This window comes from Puntigrus tetrazona, chromosome 18 (assembly GCF_018831695.1).
Source record: "Puntigrus tetrazona isolate hp1 chromosome 18, ASM1883169v1, whole genome shotgun sequence".
NCBI classification, from domain to species: Eukaryota; Metazoa; Chordata; class Actinopteri; order Cypriniformes; family Cyprinidae; genus Puntigrus; species Puntigrus tetrazona.
Window position 1 is genome coordinate 14,008,272 of NC_056716.1, and position 20,157 is coordinate 14,028,428.

Sequence of the window (20,157 nt, forward strand, 5' to 3'; positions counted from 1 at the left end):
CTTCTTGAACACGAGTAACATCTGAGTCATGGGGTTATGGCTTCACTTCAAAGAAAGAGTTTCTGTAATGTTAGCGTTAGCCAAGGAGGTGTAAAATAGCTGGAGAGAGCTATCCGTTAACATTTCCATTCATCACAAAGGCAGCTGCATGGATGTCATATAGAAGTCGCCTGTGTGAAGTACATGCTACAGGCTTAGTACTACGTGAACGCAAAGTCAAAGGCAAGTTTGCATTGCTGGGAGGAAGAAGAAGAAGAACAACAAGAAACTTCCTAAGCTGTTTCATAGTCACATAGTCTATTACCCAGACTATTAAAGGGTTTTGGGGTACTTTTTATGTACTTTTTTTTGTAGAACAGCTTAAACAAGCTAAGAATAGCAACCACCTAGCAACCACCAAAAACACCCTAGCAACTGGTTAACAAAACAACCCCAAGAATACCCCATTAACCACCTAGCAACAACATAGCAACCAATTAGAACACCTTTATAACCATCCAGCAAACACCTACACTGTCCTAGCAACAGCCTAGCAACTACATAACTTGATAACAACCACCCACAACATCTTAGCAACAACTCAGAACCTATCTATCTATCTATCTATCTATCTATCTATCTATCTATCTATCTATCTATCTATCTATCTATCTATCTATCTATCTATCTATCAAATAAATGCAGCTTTGGTGAGTACATATAATCTTAATCTAATTTTGAATGGGCTATCGGTGGAAAAAGATGGTTAAGGCATTTAAGGCATCTACCAGCAGGGGTTAACTTAGACACACTAACCATGTAAGCCTTGACCCATTGCCATTAACAACAAAATTCTTGAGAAGAAAACCCCTTAGAGTCCACAACACATTACTAAACAAGCTGTGGTTGAATGTTGACAAGCCGAACGCTTCTAGTTACACAGGCCTTACAGTGGAACAAAGGAATGACTTATTCATTATGCCAGGGGCTCGGTTTGATTCCTAATCAAATTTTCAGACATTTGATTTTAATTAACAGCGTCTGGAATGTTATCTTTCCATTAAATATTACATGTGATGGGCAACCCATCCCATAGGCTTCGAAGACTTCTTTTTAGGCCTTTCTGTCTTCTGAAATGAAATCTCAACTGATTACGAGCAGATCTGCGTTGACATTCAAAGAAAGGAAAAGATCTCTGTCTGTTATGTGGGGGAATAAAAAGCCTTATCGCAATCAGATAATTAAATTAATCTGAAAGTATATCGCTTGACTGGCACGTATTGACTCGCCCCTGATGAATTATGATGCGCTGATACATAACGGGTACCTAAACTCAAAGCTGTGTTCAAACAATGTTCGTTTCACAGTGAAGGATTCTCACTTCAGGCAGATAAGACGAAGCTCTTATCTGAATGTGTTTATGTGAGGGCGAAAAAGAAGAGAGATGGGTGAAACGTCTGTAAGGTGTACTGATACAGATGGGTATGTATTTCAAAGGGAGATTCAGACCCGTGACAGGACGGGAGAAGCACTGTGCTCACAAACCTGAAACCATGAAGGCAGCCATGCATCACTGAGACAGTTAAAACTAGGTGGTTGCTATGGTGTTTTGGATGGTTGTTAGGTTGTTTTGAAAGATTACATACATGACTGACAAAAAAATATATATATATATGATAAAAAAATCTTTAATGAAGGGGCGACTTTCACATTTCAGGGATTATAACTACATATTGGTTCACTGAGAACAATATATGTACAGCGAGGTGATTGGAAGGAGACCAGGATGACAGATGCACAAAAAATAAAAATAAAGTCATGTCCAGAGAATAAAAAAGTGAAACTGAAATAAAAATAAACAAAAGACAATGAGTGAAGACAAGACCAATTTTGAGAGGGGATGAAAAGCAAAAGATCTCTCACCACACGTTGTTTGACGTTGGGTTTCTGCAAGAGCCACTCGATGTCCAGTGTTTGTCCATTAGACTGCCAGAATTGGTGATGGCAAGGCAATGTGGCGTTGTCCCCGACAACCCGCTTCATCTCGGTCTGGGCCCCGGCCGAGAGTAAACTCAACATCACTGTAGAGAAAGAAGCATGCACATCTATGAGATCACACAATGGTATTATCATAAAATGTTATCACACAACACCTGCTACCGATGGTGTAAAAAAAAAAAAAAACTAATGTGAGATCAAAACATATTTTCTGAAACAACCATGCCATTTCAGCTGGCTTTTATATGTCTTTGAACTTTTTTTATTGCGACAACTCTCTAATGCTGTACCAGGTGCGCTACCAAGCAAGCTTACCATGTCCTAAAAGGTAAACATCTGGAGCTGGCTATGTGATGCAAACTTCAAAATCAATTTGTATACAAATCATGCACCATGGTAAAAGTATTTTGTGGTTGTAACATAGCATTGTGTAAGACTGCAGTGAATTGTATGTTTTTGGAGTTTTATAAAAAGCAGGAAGAGGGGCCTTTTTTCAATGCCCATATGTTGTTTTTCTGCGAAGATTAATTCAGGCATGCTATTCTAATGAAAAACCCTGCCATGCTAACCAGCCAAACCTTGGGGCAGAGAAAAAGTTACCTCAAACAATAATAATATATCCCATTTTAAAAAAATTCTCTTTTTCAAATGAATGTTTCCAATGGGAATACAATTCAGAAGCTATTGTGAATGTACAAAGAAAATTTGACGGGTTCAATTTCTGACAATAAAGTTCTACTGAAATTATCTTTCAGTCTACAAAACTCTACAGCAGTATGTAAAAATACTTTAGTACAACTTAAGGTCAGCAAAGTCCCAAAATCCCAGATAGGCACTTTTTCACACTCTTCAGATTTATACATTTACAAATGCACCACAAAACGGCGAGTCCACATCAAGTACGTTATTTCAGACAGGACCTCTACGAACCCAGAGTCCTTTCTGCCACAGGGCTCCTGGCTAATTTACTGGAGGCTGCTGGACATTGCCGGAGGCTTGAGTAGCATTACAGACAGGCGTCGTGGGGATTTGCAGACTAGTTGGGTCCCATGAGGGTCGAATAGGATGAGATACGCAATTTCTTCCACCTGGTGAGAGGAGCTTGCAATACAAACAATACCGCATACTTGCAGCTTCACCAGTCTTATATGTGCAAAACCAACAGATATTTATGGAGCTCTGGCATTAGCATAACATTACATTTAATCTGCTGCAAAATATTGCAAATAGCTGGACGCTCTTCACGTATGCAACTGTTGCTAAAATGATGCCAGCATACACATACGTTCTGCTTCTGTAAATATTATGACATTTCCTCATTTTAGCTCTTCGACCCACGGGAATAGGGAAGGGAATGAGCTTGTGATTGATGGATGTGCCGTTTTAAATGTGTTTTGTCTGGCTGTGCTCATTTGGCAATCATCATGTCATGTTAAGAATGCATGCGCCACGTGTCGCTGGCAAAGCGCAGCTCGTGATTAGTTGACTGACATGCATGAGTGACTGTCCTCGAGCACCTGTGCCAAAACACCGGTCCTACTGTTTCATGATATCAAGTCAATGGGCTGTAATGCATTCGATTTACGGTTCCTGTAGACCTGAGTGGATGGGAATGAACATGTGGATGGGTGACCAGGACACATCTTTATTCTGATACGTAAGCTGCAAAAGTATACTAGAATCTATATAATATACTAGAAAAGTATTTACTGAATAGTCAGAGCTGTGATCTAACCATAATGCACATACTCACTGCTATTGCTTATGTTTACATGGACGACCTGGGGTTGACTTTTTTTTAGCATGCTGTTCAAACATTTCTGAAGCCTCTGAAGGTAAAGCGAATACACACCAGTACATAGTTTTCCAGAGCAACAGCCTGACAGTTAGCGCTTGAGCATTTTAGATGTTCAAACAAACATTTCTAGATCTTGTTTTCAAAAAACAAATCCAATAACTCCTGGTACACATTTTTGTAAAGATGTGGACTAACATTTAGCACATGCACTTTAACGCATAAGTTTTAATGCTAATTCTAATACGGATGACTATGCTTGATAGCATTTTTGATGTTTGAACCAACACTTTTTGGAGTTTGCTGCTACAATTTAAAGCCAGACATTCTTCAGTATGTTGTCTTCAAAAGCTAGGCTGCCTAAAAGTTTTATGAAGCTGTGCTAAATCTAATCTGGATACCTTGTCACTTTTGCATACATTTTAGATATCTAAATGAAGACTGTAAAGCCAAATACACCCCTGTCCAGTTAAAAAAACAGCATTTGCTTGTAAGGTATGTTTTGAAGTTAGGGTTCTGGTTTAAGCTGGTCCTTTACTGGGTTCAAGCTGGTTGGGCCATCTTAGGACCAGAACATGACCAGCAAAGGACCAGATAAACCAGCAAAGTACCAGCTTAAAACGTAGCAGGGGTGTATATCATTTTCCACAGTTGTGGCCTAATGTTACCGCATATGCTCCAACACAATGAGTTTAAATAGTAATAGCAATGTGGATGACAAGAGTTCCCAGTTTGTTGTCCTAACTGAAACCTAGTCTTTAGTAGCCTATACTCTTCAGCTACAATGCATAGTGCTTTAATGTGGATGACTGACACTTCTTATCAGCATTTTTGCTAACATGTTTGACATTTTTTGTTAAGTTTCAAAGCCACATTGGCACCGACATCCTCATGGTGTACGGACATACAGTGTAACTGTGACTAGAGTTTGATTCCCACCTCGAGGTCCTACTTTTCTCTCATCTCTTCACTACCATGTCTCAAGAATAATAAAAAAAAAGCCTCAAAAAGTATACAAAAAAAGTTCAAAGCCACAAACACTCGATGTTTGTCAGATCTGGCCCCATTTAACACACATGCTCGGAAAACCTTGACGCTGAGTGGTTTGGGTCTGGAAAATAATGTTTCCCCATCTCCCGTTTCATCTATAAATAAATGTGTACGCTTCGTCTGTTCTACAGCGTAATGCACCTACACACATTATCCTTCAAACAGTAAGAACTTAATTAGCATAATGTGGAAATGTTGATATATATGTAGTACCTGCGCACATTCTGAGCTTTAATGAGAGAACCCAGAGGAGATCTGCTTGGGTCTCTTTGGGGTACATCCAGAAGTCATTCTCATTAAGGGCGAGTTTCAGCTCTATAGTCTCAAAGGCCTCAATGGGCTGCAGGCAGTGAGAAGAATTAGAGAAATTACTGTGCTGCTATGGCTCTTTGTCTCGGTGCGTGAACTGCCAAACTAAAACAATGAGTCAGCAAAAAAGCAGCATGGAGCTCCCCTGCAGTCAGCCCTGCTCATGATTTTTTAATGCATTGCTTGCATCCTCCATCATCTGGTGTGATTTCCATAGTCAGGTGTGCGTATGTGTGTGTGTCCTGTGTTAATCTCTGAAGTACAGTTGATTTAATTGGGAAATGGTACAGCTCAGAAACAAGAGAAAAATACAAGTGTTTGTGAAAGTGACATGGAAAAATTAGAAATGGTGAATTTTTTCACTCGATCTTAAACTAGCTATTTCCTCGCTGTCAAAATCTATTTAACGCTTCAGTCAGTTTTACTGCCTCTAGTGATTATTTCTTTCGGAAACTGCAGTGATATGTACTTATTAGCGCATATTTCATGTCTCCCTAAAAAGTGCATGCATGTATGTTTATGCCGAGAGACCAGGTAGGATAAATCTGAATTCAGAAATGTGTGATTTAATTTCTGTGCTACAACCACCGGTCAGTGTCTTCTTTGCACATCCAGACTTCGAGGTGAGAGGTGTTTCTCTACGCTCAGACCTCTGACTGCGTATTTCCTTAGACACTTTTTAGCTCAGCTTGCTGAGTCATTCCTCGCCTGCTACCCGTTACGGATGGACATAATAATGTGTTGGAACAAGCTGGCAAGAAATCAAAGAACAGAATGAAAGCTGTTTTAATTTCATCCCCCTTCAAGGAAAGTAAAGCTCAGCAGCAAAAATATCCAGCATACTGCCAGCCAGGTGGTTTAATAGCACTGCTTCACACGCCGGTCTGCTTTATACTTTAGTTGAGACTGAAAAGAAGAGTGATATGATGTTGGATTTGGAAACTGTGCTTTTCAAGTGCACATTTGATCTGTGCTTTATTCTTTCCACGGTGTAGCAAACAATCAAATTTCAAAGGCATCACATAACCCAACAAATGGATTGTCCTAGAGAATGTTAATATTAGAAAACTTTTTTGTTAAAAGTCTTCAAACTTTGCTGGAACCTTCAAGACATGCCGATGACGGCGTCTGCCAAATTTTGTTCCAATATGGCAAAGCGTTTACAAATATTTAAGTACCCTTTGTATCAAGACCCAACCTACATTTGTTTTTCTTGTTAAATATTCCTTCGAGATACATAACAAAATGGTCCGAAATCAGGGTTTAACTCGCTGTTTACGTAAACTTGCCACCTTACAACTTGGCAAAAATCTGCAACACTTTTCATGTAGAGGGCAAATAACTTGCATTAAGTGTTTTGTTAAAGTAAAAGAGTCTTCAAGGAGAGTACAGTCAACTTCTTTTGCATCTCTGCTGCAGGTGTTGAAATTGTAAGTTTACTGCATTCAACTGCCCTTTACACTGAACTCCCTCTTTAGAGGAAAGGTAACAAAGGAAAATGGAAATGAAATGGATATATGAGAGTGAGAGAGAGAGAGAGAGAGAGAGAGAGAGTACTGTGAAAATGCCCTAGGGGGAGTTGTGCTCCAGTAAATTCACACTCAATAGAAAGCATCTCCTGTGTTAGTCACAACACTGCAGCTAACCAATACCTAAAACCTCCCTTAAACATCCTTTAAAGTCCTTAAGCCCTTAACCCTGCAAATCTAATGTGCGGCCACATCCAGCTCTGGATTATTCAGAGCACAAAGGCAGCAAAGGAGATTCCCAACTAGCCAAAACAATGACTGCTAATAAGTAATAATCTCGTAATTCAATCTGCAGCACAAGCCAACACATCAGCTTCTAAACTCGATCCAGCACTACAAAACAATCCCTCTTTAACCTACATGTGATAAGAAATGGACTGTCCTCGTGAACAAAAGCAGATCAGGCTTGTCTGATTTTCCTTTGTCCAGCGTAAGTCTTTCTACCTTAGCAATGGTCTAAACTCAAAACCTTTGACTTCTAAGAGTCTTACTTTAAGAACAAGATCAAGAATGGCTAAGACGTCTTAATGCTGCTCGTCTTGTTATCCGCGATCTCACGTGAGCTCTCTGCCTTTGGGGCACAATTGCTGGCATGTAAAGTAACACTGAACACTGAAACTGACTTCCTGATTAATTTAACAGAATAATCAATAACTGTTGTTAACGGACAGGCTGTTAAGCAAGGCTTTGTTTAAGCTTGTTGTACTTTACAGCATGTACTAAGCATATAAAAAATATATATATATATATATATATATATATATATAGTGTTGAAAATGGTTACATTATTTTGTGTAACATATAAAGTGTATTTAGGACATCCTATTTCTATGTCCCCAAATAAAAAAAGATTTTATATAAATAAAAAACATACATAAATGCAAATTCAGGTCACGATAAATGTGTCAAAATATCGGTGAAATATTATGTTCCATTTTCATTTGGATCAACTGAATGCATCTGCTGTACTTTTATAAATCTTGTATGTAAATGACATCTGTTGTGATTGGCTAACCTCCATGCACCAGTGTATTCAGTTCACACTGGCAGGCCATGTTTCTGAACACTGAATAGGCAACGATATGTAAATGTGAGCAGTCATTCAAAATAATGTCAAAACCAAATTAATGAATCAAGTTGGGGTTTTTTTTGTCTTAATGATCTATGTGGACTAAGGAAGGCGCTTTGCATTGTTAACAATGTAGGCTACATCTACAAAAACACATTAAACTCTTTACTCCAAAAGAGCAAGGACGGTCCTTTTGCTCATGGTCCCTTTAAAAGATGCCGAAGTGTTTGTTTAAACACTCTCAGACCCCTGGTGCTGTTTCGCCCTGTCTTACATCTCAACTGAACTCAATTCAATTCATTTATGAAAATAAATTCAGGAGCAGTGCTGACATACAGCACACATCATCTGATTCTCTCTGACACATGATAATGTGCCGTCGCAGATGAGAAAACACAGAAATATTCAGGCCTCTGGGGCGGCGGAGCTCTACAGCGCTTCCAGACAGGTGCCAGAATTAACAGACAAAACAGCATTTTTTTGTTTGGAAGCTTGGCTGGATATGTTTGAGGGTATATGAGGTGAGAAAAAGAGTACAGCAATAACAATACAACTTATATATGTGAGCATCCATCTGTGTGAGGAGAAATCATACAGTATTACGTAAGCCTTAATATAAATCAAGTCTGAAAAAGGCAGAATCGCGAAATAAAAGATGTTACGCCTTTTATTTTTATCACCTTTTATTTTTTTATTTATTCATTTTAATAATTATTCAGTAGAAATGAGAAATTCTGCAGAAATACACTTCCATATACAATTGTAGTATATGGAAGTATAATAATAATAATAATAATAATAATAATAATAATAATAATAATGACTATATTTTATAACAATTAATTTTAAAATAACTTTTATAGTATATTTTGTGGCAGATACTACTAATACTAAAGAGTAATAAATGGTAAAAATAAAAATAAGTTCAATCTAAATAAATAAATAGCTTTACTAGTCAAAATCATAAAAAGCTGTGCTTAAAAAAATACCTTTATGTTTGAATGTTTTTTTATTTCAGATTTTTGTTTATTTTATTTCATATATGGTGGAAATGGGCGTCCATACAATATAGTACAAAATAATAATAATAATAATTATAATAATACATTTAAATAAATAAATGGCTTTATGAATTGTATCATAAATAAAGGCACTTCTTTCCAAATAAATGAATACATTTATGATTTTGAATGGTGCATGGTAGTTCGGTCACACTTGAATGTGTTGGATGGACAGAAATGACATGCAAAATGCATTAAAGTCACACAAACAGACTTTCCATCTGCTGTTTTGAAGACTCAGAATTTGTTCCTCGGTGAGATCATCTGTAGCCTTCATCTGTTAGGAGGTTTATTAGCTTCCAGCATCGTTATTCCCAGTTTTTAAAATACACATTGCAAGTTCTCCACCAGCCCTACCACACCCTTAATCAAAACCATTTCATCAGCCAAGCGTCTGCTACACTTTACACACACACATGCTAGCTACTTCTGACTCGGACTGCTGTTCTGGACTGCAGACTAAAGACGGTGCTTTGATGGGATAATGTGGAGTAATCCTCTTCATGTCATGGGTGGTCACCGTTACCTCATCGGGGTCGTCTCATTTACACTGCAGTTATACCAGCACAGCTCGTCCTTGACAAACGCCTGTGGGGGTCGTGATAGCTGTAATGCTAGGATGGGAATGAACGGGAATAAGGAAGGGAATAATGGACTTCAGCAGGGTGGTTGGAAATTTACCCTGGTCTCTGACAATTCACTAAAGCACGTTTTAGCTGTTTGGTCCATGATTTAAAATTAAATTAAAGTCTGAATTATCTTGTAGTAAAGTATGAAACTCTTTTCTTGAAGAGACTCTTATTTTAAAAGGTGCACTTTGTAATAACGTTGAATTAGAAGTTTAAAGCGCATGTACAAAATTTAACACAATATTTTATACCGAACACAACTTCTAGTCTTGACCAAACTCATGTAGTCGAAACTCCATATTTGGTGTTATTCCATTAATCATAAACGTAATACCACTTCATAGCAATCATAAACGTCAAGGAAATGCATAAATCTCATCTCTTTACGATATCAATTTCAAATTTGGAACATAACTTTATCAGACATATGGTTTTGATTTTAGAGCAATTTACAGCAAACTCGACATTTAATTTAACTTCAATCTTAGGCTTAAACTTTAATCTCAGCAGCACAAATCTGCTGATTTACTTCTTTGAAAAGAGACCAAACCTATGTCTATATTAAAGCATTCATAAATTACAACCATTTATGTGCATTTTCACATCTACGTACAAAAAAGAGGGTATACTTATTTTTAAGAAGTTCTCGGTCAGGGAGACGGTGCTCATTAATGGACTTACGAAGTAGGCATCAAAACGTCTAAATCATATCACTGTTATACATCAATAATGAAACAATTCTAAGAACTCTGATCTACATCAGACTGAAATGGGTCTTGATGTCACAACAGTAACTTTAAATGCTTGCTGTTTCTCCCAGCCTCTCATAGATATATCAAGTTAGTTAAACATGGCATCTACCCTGACTGAAGTCACTTGCTTTTATAAGCCTTCATGACAAACTCAAAACCGCTAATAGTAGCTTTCTGCACTGGAACTTTCTCTAGACCTCATCTGCTTCCCATTAAAACGCAAAAAAACCAGCATCATAATTTTGCCTAAATGCATTAAACTAACATTCAATCACTCTTCTTTATTAAACACAGGAAATACCGAAATATTCCAACACCTAATCTGGATTTAATCAGTATCCAGGAAACCGTGTTTTTACTGCAACGGGTCCAGTAGAGTCTGTCCCCTCTGGAATGCTGCTGGATCACGGAAAACCTGGCCATGTGCTCCGAATTCACGTCACACGGGACGCTTTGTGCACTAGAAGACAGAAACACCGCCCAGAAACGCCGCCACATTTCCCGTCATGCTTTGGCTCGCTCTGCGTTTGTAAACCTAAAACACACTCATGACAAAATGGAAAAGAGTAGAGGACATTTGAAGCTCGATGCTCACACCCACGTCCCAGGCGCCGAACACCCTGCCCACGGTCTGACGCTTCACTCAAAGCCAGTTAGACGTTTCTGGAATGGATGTTCGGCATTTACATTTTAATTACGCCTATGAATCTTTGAGTGTTCTGTCACACTCTGAGACTAATCGCTGGATGCCTTTAGGCCAGGAAAGCCTTGAAACAAATAGCTGCCAAGTAATGGCTGGTCAACGCAGAGTTGTTTAACAGAATTTAAAGCCGCAGTGTGTCCTTTCTGCGGCACCAAACTTGCGAAGACGATGACTGAACAGATGATTTACAGACTAAACGAGATGATTTCTGTCCAGACCGTTCAAACACACCCCACCTCCCACTGTCCACATCTCAAAACTTTCCAAAAACCACACTGCTTAAACCAGACCAAAGCTAGCTGTCATTTCCCTTGAGACCGGGAAGCACAGTTCATTGTGTTTAAAACCTGGAAGTGAAATAAAAATGAATTAAAAAGCCACTTATTTGCACTCGAAGGCAGATGCTTTCACGACCAAAGCCCCGTTTCCACCGCTGGAGCTTTCCCTAGCAACTAGGGACCTTGAGCTGCTACTCTGTGTATCCCCGCAGTGACCAGGATGTAAATAAAGTTCTGGGTACAAATTTGCATCTCGGCTGGTCCCTGATCTCGAAGCATTACTTTTTCAAATGTCCACAGTTTTCTGGGGCGGCACTCGGACGCTGAACATGCCGATTGGTTGAGTTCACGCGGCATTGTATTTCAACCACCATTTATTTGCTTATTTTTTATATTACTGTTATTGTGTCATGAATTATAGTTTTAAAAGTATTTCAGGTGAGAATGTAGTTGTTTAAGTCACTCAGTGCTCATGTCTCCTGAGAAGAGCTAGTCCTTCAGATATTTTCGCCGGCTCTGATGTCTCCGTAGTGATAGAATTTTATTTGCTTTCAGTAAATTAAACAGGTTTGGTGTTTATTCAATATTTCTAATCTGTTTTTATGTTAAAATTAAAATGAAAAGAGACCATGCTGTTTTCTAAAATATTTAGTTTTATTGTAACGTATGTTCTCCAAACTACATTTCTGCGGCTATTAATATATTTAAATGAAAACGAAAAGAGTTTGATATATTTCGTCTTATTGTAAATACAGTAAGGAGACCTGCAGGAGCCATGAGCTGACTGACGTTATGAAGCATGAAATTTGCGTACTTGGTATTGAGAAATGTGCTCAGACTTACATCACTTTTACTTTAGATTGCGTAAAGTTTAAAGTACATTTATAGCATATACATTTATATTCATAAAAATGCGTATCGCATAAAAAACGAGTGCTGGAAGAGGCAAAACCCAGCTATCGATGCATTGACTAACATAGTAAAGCTCATGTAAAATTAATGTATTTAAAGTTAATATACTATATATACTAATATACTATATTTAAATACATGACAGATACATTTCAAGAATTATTATATTGTTATTATTATTTTATTTTAGTTGCCATAAATTATTGTCTGTACATTTGGCAGCACACTTTAATCGCATTTTAACAGCAACAGAAGTAATTTTGAAATTACATATAAATATTTACTGTCCTGCTTATATTTAAGTGGGTCAAATCAAGCACTATTCCGCTCTTTTTATAAATTCTAACTATAATGCATTACATTTAGTTGCATTTCTCATGCAATGAAGTGTCTGAAAATATTACATTCCGTTACTAACTAAAGTATATTATTTCCGCAATGCATATTTTTCAAAAACACTGCTCAGTGCACTTTTTCACTAAAGATAATTAGCTCCACGCAAACTATCAGAGGAAGCATATGTTTGCTTAGCTATCAATCAAATATGTACATAAACGTGCGTGCGGGGTCAGAATACAGCTTTTTGCGTCTGTCTAAATGGAAAGCTCATTTTCTGTAAGCGCCGCGTTCCTTTCATCTCCTGCCTGTGACAAAACAGGCCCATTTCTCCAGGATATCTAGACACTTTTGTTTTCTGTAAAGCTTTCACCTAAGGATGACAGTCTGTTATTTTGTCTGGCAGACGTTTCGTTTCGTGACGATGAAAAAGGAAATATCCATTACTGGAAGCTTGCTTGATGAAGGGAAGCACTGCCATAGTTTTTCCATTTCTCACTCCTGGCGCGTTTCTCTCTCTCTCTCTCTCTCTCTCTCTCAAACTCAGACACGTCTGTCCCTGCAAAGTTCGGCTTTATTCCTGACCGTGACATCCAAACAGATGGTCCGGCCTCAGAGGAGGACAATGACTGAGAGAGAAGCTCACCTGGACTTTACTTGTCAGCCAAAATACCGTTTGGGAGGGGGAGAAAACTGGTCAAAGGCAAAAGACAAAAGGAACCTGCGTATATGGACACTGAAATATATTGAATATCTCAGTCGTCTCTGTCTCTTATATTGCAAACGGATATTTGTTGTTGTGATGTTTTATTGTATTATCATGATTATAAACACAGTGATAGTTCTACCATTTACTCTTTGTTATTCTCCTTTATAACTGGTTAATGGATTGTAAGCCTCACACGTTCATAAAAAAATCACTTACTTCCACTTTCCAAAATAAGGAAAGCTAGGTTTTTCATTAATGATTTGAATTGGCTTTCATTTTAATTGTAGTAATATTTTTAGCCATTTTATAATGTGCTTTTGCCATTTTTATCAATCTTTTTATATCAGCTATTTAGACCAATTCATTTTCATTTTAGTATATTTAAAAAAATAATTAATTTAGAATTTTTAATGCTTTACTTGATTATTTCAGTTACGGTAACATTAGTTTTAGAATTCCATCTAACATTAAAAAAAAAACTAAATACAAAGCAACTTTTATAATCTTCTGTGGTGGCTTTTTCTCATTTTTGGAGCTTCGGAGCAAATCACATCCACTATATTGACAAATGTGTCAATGTCAAGTGAGGTACATATACAAAACCATTCTGTCCTTTTTTAACCTCACAGATTGATCTCGCAAATGTTTTCTTGAGCGTCAACAATCGCAAAGCCTTCTGCGAGTTTCTGCCAAAGTCTGAGAACTCGCAATGACCTCAAAGATTTCTCATAAAATTCTTCTAAAGCCAAGCGGTCTGAGCTCTGCTATCCTCATTCATATTACTCCACGTCAACACTTGCCTTCTTTGCGTCTATTTTTATTTCTCCTAAGGATTTTTTTACAATCTCTGAGCCATAAAAATCTCCTCGGGGTGAGTTCAAATCTGGCTGCAATATCATAATAAAGTTTTGCTGTCAGGAAAGATGGAAGGTGGCCTCTCAGTTCCCTGACTGAAAAGTGCAAGCACTGTCTGTGGCGCACAAAAATATTACTACTGAACGCCTCTGAACTTTTTTCATGACTTCAGCAGAATCCCCCACAAAACGGATTCATTACCCGGCACAGAAAACACTCAAAGCACTGACACAGGCCATTCTGTTTCCATCTTCCACCTGACGTTTAAACGTTCCACCTGATCTGAGACACCAGGATGAAGGACAACTCCCATTTTTTATTGATGGTGTCTAATCTCCATTTCTGGCTGCCGGCGTCTGGTCCTGTCGCACATTGTAGGAGCTGAAATTCAGCAGTGACCTCCCCGGATCGATACTTAATAAGCTTTTGTGCAGTCGGCCCATTTTGCTGCAATCTGCAATTTTTTTTATGTCCATTATGGGAAATCCAGCTGACTACAGGTGAATGAAGTGGGGTTGCAAAATGTATCTGCATCTCACAGCTATATTGGCTGATGGACGACCGTAACTGCAGCAGGCCGATGTGAATGTGAAATACTATCATCCTCGACACTCTCTCACCCGGTGTTATGAGCAATACTCTGAAGGATTTAAAAAACGAGTCTCTGGCATTGCGTTTATGGCTCATAAACAGCTAAATAATAAAATGTATAAAACAGAGAAATATGAAAAGTGTTATATAAAAGCTAATTGACAGTAAGTTCCTTTATTCTTATCTTATTTAGTTTGGGGATGGAAAATATATATCTTAAGTACTCTATATTCAGGATGATTTTAACGGTTGTAGAGAATTTAGAAACATAACAAATGTTGCTTTGATTTGTACGCAATTTTATTTGCTTGCTATGTAAATAACAAAAATCCTAAAAAACATGACTCATTTGCATTTAAAGCGACATGCAATAAAACAGCTTGCTTTAGAAATAGCTGGACAGGATAAAAAGGTGTTGTTTTTAACCAAACTATGTTACAGGCTTTTTTTATCGAGAACCTAAAGAAGCACATCAACTCTGAAGAAATGGGCTATTATGAATTAATAATGTAAGAAGCAAAAACACAGCACAAGTTCATTTCCATCACTGATTTCAGTCAGTTAATCTTACTGAATTATGCGAGATACAACGGGGACGTCCTGAAGCTGTCTTCTGACTCGTCTGAGAATCATTCTGATGTGATAATGTGAGCGATGGTCATCTGCTCCAGGAGCGTTGGGAGGAGAAAAGCAAACGAGATTGATGAGGCATGTTCATTCGGAGGGTTTGGTTGGCATCAGCTGTGCCGCTGGAGTTGGGTGTCAAAGCTTCATGTGCTGCGAATACGAGCACGTCTTTGATGTGAAGGTAGTGTGACAGTGACAAACTGCCACCTGTCCTGCCAAGGCAAAGCGAGGCTTACATGAAGGTCCTATTAAATTAGAGATGATCAGTAATAGAGCAGGTCATATGTCCTGTTGACTACTCAGTAGGACCTAAAAACTTTTCCTACTTTTCTCTTAAAGCCCAAATGGGTGACCCAAATTAAACATTTTTTAATGAATTAAATGCATATTTTGACCAAGACTTTATTAGAATTACTACATTATTCACTAGAATAGTTTGTGCCACACTCTCTCACCCGTTATTATGAAAAATAGCATGAACAACAAAAAAGAGGTCTTATGTTTTACATTAGAACACATAAGCTAATTGGTGGCTATATTATTACATTACGTTCATGATTTCCCTGATTGAATAAAAAAATATTTAGACTTCTCTAGAATGACCAATTTTACTATTTTTACTGCAATTAGATATCAGTGTAAAAATACTTCCAAAAAGTCCCAAGGTATTACTGTGGCCTTATTCATGCCACCAAGGTCAGTATTTTCTGCAGTCCTTCGCCGTGCCATGTAATGTCATGCAACTTCGCAAATATAATTTGTAAACACAAACTATTTTCGATGCAATAAATTGCGATGAATCATTTGACAGCGCTAATTTTATTACGAAGAGAAAAAAGCATGTGTTATTAACGTATTAAAGATTAACTGTTTAGGAATCTAATTTCATTTTGAATTTCTTTCTCTGAACTCTGGTCTTATTCTTGACCACCTCGCACGACGGCACTCAGCAAATACTTGAAATAACACATTTCGTGTTTTTCATTACGCTGCTTTGCATCTTTTTGTGCTAATGGCCCCTAAGTCTGGCTGTCTTTCTTCTGCTCGCTGACCCGCGCGAGTCCCGCTGTCCCTGATAAGAAGCCCACGCGGAAGATTGAGAGCAGATGAGGGAGGCTGTGGAGCGGCGGGTGTGGAGCCTCATATTTCACTCCCTAAAGGCTGATTAAAAGGCCACAGCGGGACTCGGCTCTCTGGACTGACGTCTCCACGCTCTTCCATTGGCCCTCTTGACCTTCAATCCCAGTCTGAGAGGATGATAGCTAAAATAAAACACCGAAAAACAAACCAGCCTTCACATCGAACTTGGAAACAGTGCTGCTGCGTGGAAGAGACGTATTTCCTTCAAGACTGTTTGCCATCTTTTAGTATAAATACCCATTTGGGAATCTGTGCCAGTCTTTTTTTTGTGACACAAAATAGAATGAAAACAAGATTTTATTCCATGTTGACAGTTTTGAGACTGACTCCTGCAAACGCAGTCTGAAAGTATAAAACACAGACATAAGATGTGCCAAAAGAATCAAACTAGTCAGAATCTGATTTTTTTTTTTTTGGTAGACTCCCAGCCTTTAGTAAAAATACCACTACTGACATTTAATATTGACATCACAATATTACATTTATAACATAAATAAATATATACACTGTGTACACACACAAACAATTTAATATTGATATCAAAATATTACTAATATTACTGAATAAATGTAATGTAATAAATGTACTTATTATTAAATAAATGTAATCATTTAAATTCTATTATCATGACTGTGTTAAATCCTTACTGTTAGTTTTTTTTTTATTTCAGCCATTCAGTTTTAAACCTTTATAAAATCATATTCAAAATAATATAAAAAAAAAATCGAAATAAATAAATTAATTGAAAATGCTATTTACAATAAATTAAAGTGCCCCAATGAAGATCCATATTGTTTATTCTTGTTCGATATCTACGGCTATAAATCCACTGACCTCAAAGCCATGATAAAAAAAATTAAAATAATAAAAATCAACGTATCAGTACTGTAAAGTAAGTGAATAAATAAATACCCTCTTAAAGTAACACTTTCAGTATTAGTAAAGTAATGCTTTTTTTTTTACCCCTCAGATTCTTTCCGTTCACGCTGAATGAAACGTCATCAACTTTTAATAATGAAAAAAGTTTAAATAAAAAAAAGTAGGTTTGAACAGAGAAGTATGATACTTTGAGCGTGTGTGGGTGTGTGCTGTATTTTAATAAATGCATTGGTATGAAGGAAAAATGTAGGCCAAGGGGTGGAAACAATGTGATGAAATACCTTCATAAAAATGAGGACAAACTGTACACATTTTTGAAAGTTTCCTTAAACTGGAACGGCTGATCTAAAACGAAGCGGCGGTGAACAGAAGCGGTATTCAGAGCAAATGTGCAGCCTGCTTCAGAAAACTGTTACAGTTTCACACCTCAGCGACTCCTTTTCTTCGTGATAAACAAAGCGTCGCCCCACGGGACGCACGTTTTCTGGCCTTGGGGCGCAAAGTTTGACCAGCAGACGTTCTGCAGCCCACAAACGCAATGGGTTGTGCAACTTGGCCTATTTCTTTCTAGGCTTTACATTCCCTGAAGGACAGAAGAAAACAAATAAAGAGCGGAGGTCTTGTTTTTCCAGTCGGCTGGCCGAGCGTGTGCCTGTGTTCGAGGCTGGGGCTGGGTGTGGGTGACTGGGAGTTGTTCGCGCCGCCGACGGACCCTCTAGGGAGGCGCTGATGTGTTTTTTTCCCTCTCTGGGTCCAGGTCTCTTTTCCTTCACTTAAATACACAGCTGGTCTGAGGAGCAACGCTGTGCGCCTTGTACTAACCAGCTAGGCACATTCCCATGACATTGCAGCAATGTCACGATGAAGCTGCTGCGGCTCAGCACAGAAACACATAACTAACACTCCTAACACTCCTGACATACTGGGTTCAGTGTGTTTCTGATAATCAAACAAACTAATAGATCAGTTTGAGAGAAACAGAGAGAGAGAGAGAGAGAGAGAGAGAGAGAGAGAGAGAGAGAGAGAGAGAGAGAGACATAGAGAGAGACAGAGAGAGAGAGACAGAGAGAGAGAGAGACAGAGAGAGAGAGAATAAGTTTTTCAAATCATTTATTTATATTCATTAGACAGTTTTTACTAAAATTAAGTAAAATGAATCTATATAATTTAATTGTGCATTTAACTGTACATCATAATATTGACCCAAATTAATCAATCAATATTAAACATGAAAGTGTTTTTCCTATTATTACTATACTATTATAGCTTTTGATTTAATCAGATTTTATTTATTTATTTTAATTTGCTTAATCTTGCGTGTTTATTTCTACACAGTTTTAACCTAGGCTTTATTTAGTGTAGTTCTAGTACTTTTAGTACTTTATCTTAAACTAAACGCGCATTTTAAAGGGTATGAATTTTAAATGATATACTGCGATATTATATTCTGCTCTTATTTTGAACTTTTTTTATTCAGAATTCTTCGATTCTCCGATGAATGAAAATAAAAGCGAAATATAAGTAAATAGTTACAATTTAAAATAACACTTTCCTATTTTTATATAATTTAAAATACAAATTATTATATAATTCACTCCTGTATTTACAAGTATATTACCATGGTAAACTGTTATTTTAAACTGCACTAATATTTAACTTTTTTGGTCAAACTGGTGAGAACTTCAGCGAACAAAACTTTTGAACAGGCTTGTCTCCTTTGCTCGCCACACTTGGGTATACAGTTTTATTACCCCTATTTATTTATTACTATGTGTGCAACATTTGCCTCGTAAAGGGAAGGTTAATCGCATTATTTTTTGGAGAAAACCCCAGGAATTGTTGTGAGGAACAGAGTGCCAAACACGCTCTTGTTTCTGAGGAGTGCTACAAGTCACGACCCCTTAAGTGAGCCAGCGCGTCAGATCCATCCACGAGCATTTGATCCAATAAAGATCACAGCCCTCCACGCCGCCGAGCAAAAGAGCCATTCACTCATTTAATGACTCATTACAAAAAGCCCAGCAGAGATGCAAAGAGTTTTCCTAAAGAAGCAGTGAGTAGGAGATCTGTGCATGTGGTTCCCATCATGCCGAGGGAGAGGAAGCCCAGCTAATATTCTACCTGCTGAGAGAAACTGTTTTACGGGAGACTTGTTCCCACAATACAAGTGTAGGCCAATTAGTCTAATCAACTTAATATGACTAAGAGCTGCTTCTCATTCACGTCCTTCATCGCTCTCTCCTCCGTTTCCTCCTGCTATGAATCATAGCTGAGCTTTAAGGGTTTCGTGGGTTTTAACACACGTCTGTTAGCTTTGCGGTCATTACATGCTGGTTTACTCAAAAAGAGGGTCAACAAAATAAACCATGGTTTTCTCTTCCAGGTAAATCTAGAATACGGGGCTTTTACGGCATCACAACATCAAAGTTACTTATTGAAAGGGATCTTCAAAATACAAAGTGTTACCAAAAACGGCATCCTCAGAATCTAAAAACAGTCCCGAACTCTTCACTAACAAACCATCCTGTCACCGAATACATCGATGTCAATGATACTCTCTTTCTTTTGAAATGGATTAACCAAGGTTTTTTATGCTTTGCATTATCAAGTATCAGTTCCAACGTAGAAAATATATTATTATTCATTAAAACTATTTCTGGTAAATTGGTACAACAATTAATTTAACTGTGTGATAGTTCACCCGAAAAGTATTCGTTCATTTACTCAACCTCAATTTGTTCTAAATTGTAAGAAATTTTACGAATGTTCAGCCATTTTTTTGGAATTCATTTAATTTGTAATTGCTTCTAGTTTCTTGCTTTAAAAATGCAAGCAACTGTAATGAGCCCATTTGCTTGTAAAAAAGGGAAACTAAAATGAAATGCAATTATTTTTTATAAACACTTGAACATGGGCATGTTTCATTAAACAAGCAACATTCTGAACAAAAAGCTTT

General features: G+C 37.6%; 1 protein-coding gene across 1 annotated transcript in view; it reads right to left on the reverse strand.

The window, feature by feature from the left end:
• Nucleotides 1–20,157, reverse strand: part of clmpb (CXADR like membrane protein b) — a 74,491-nt gene that overhangs the window by 16,096 nt on the left and 38,238 nt on the right. Inside the window, exon 2 of the mRNA XM_043264978.1 lies at nucleotides 1,903–2,060. Coding sequence (XP_043120913.1) covers nucleotides 1,903–2,060 — 158 coding nt within the window. The remainder of the gene's footprint in view (nucleotides 1–1,902; nucleotides 2,061–20,157) is intronic.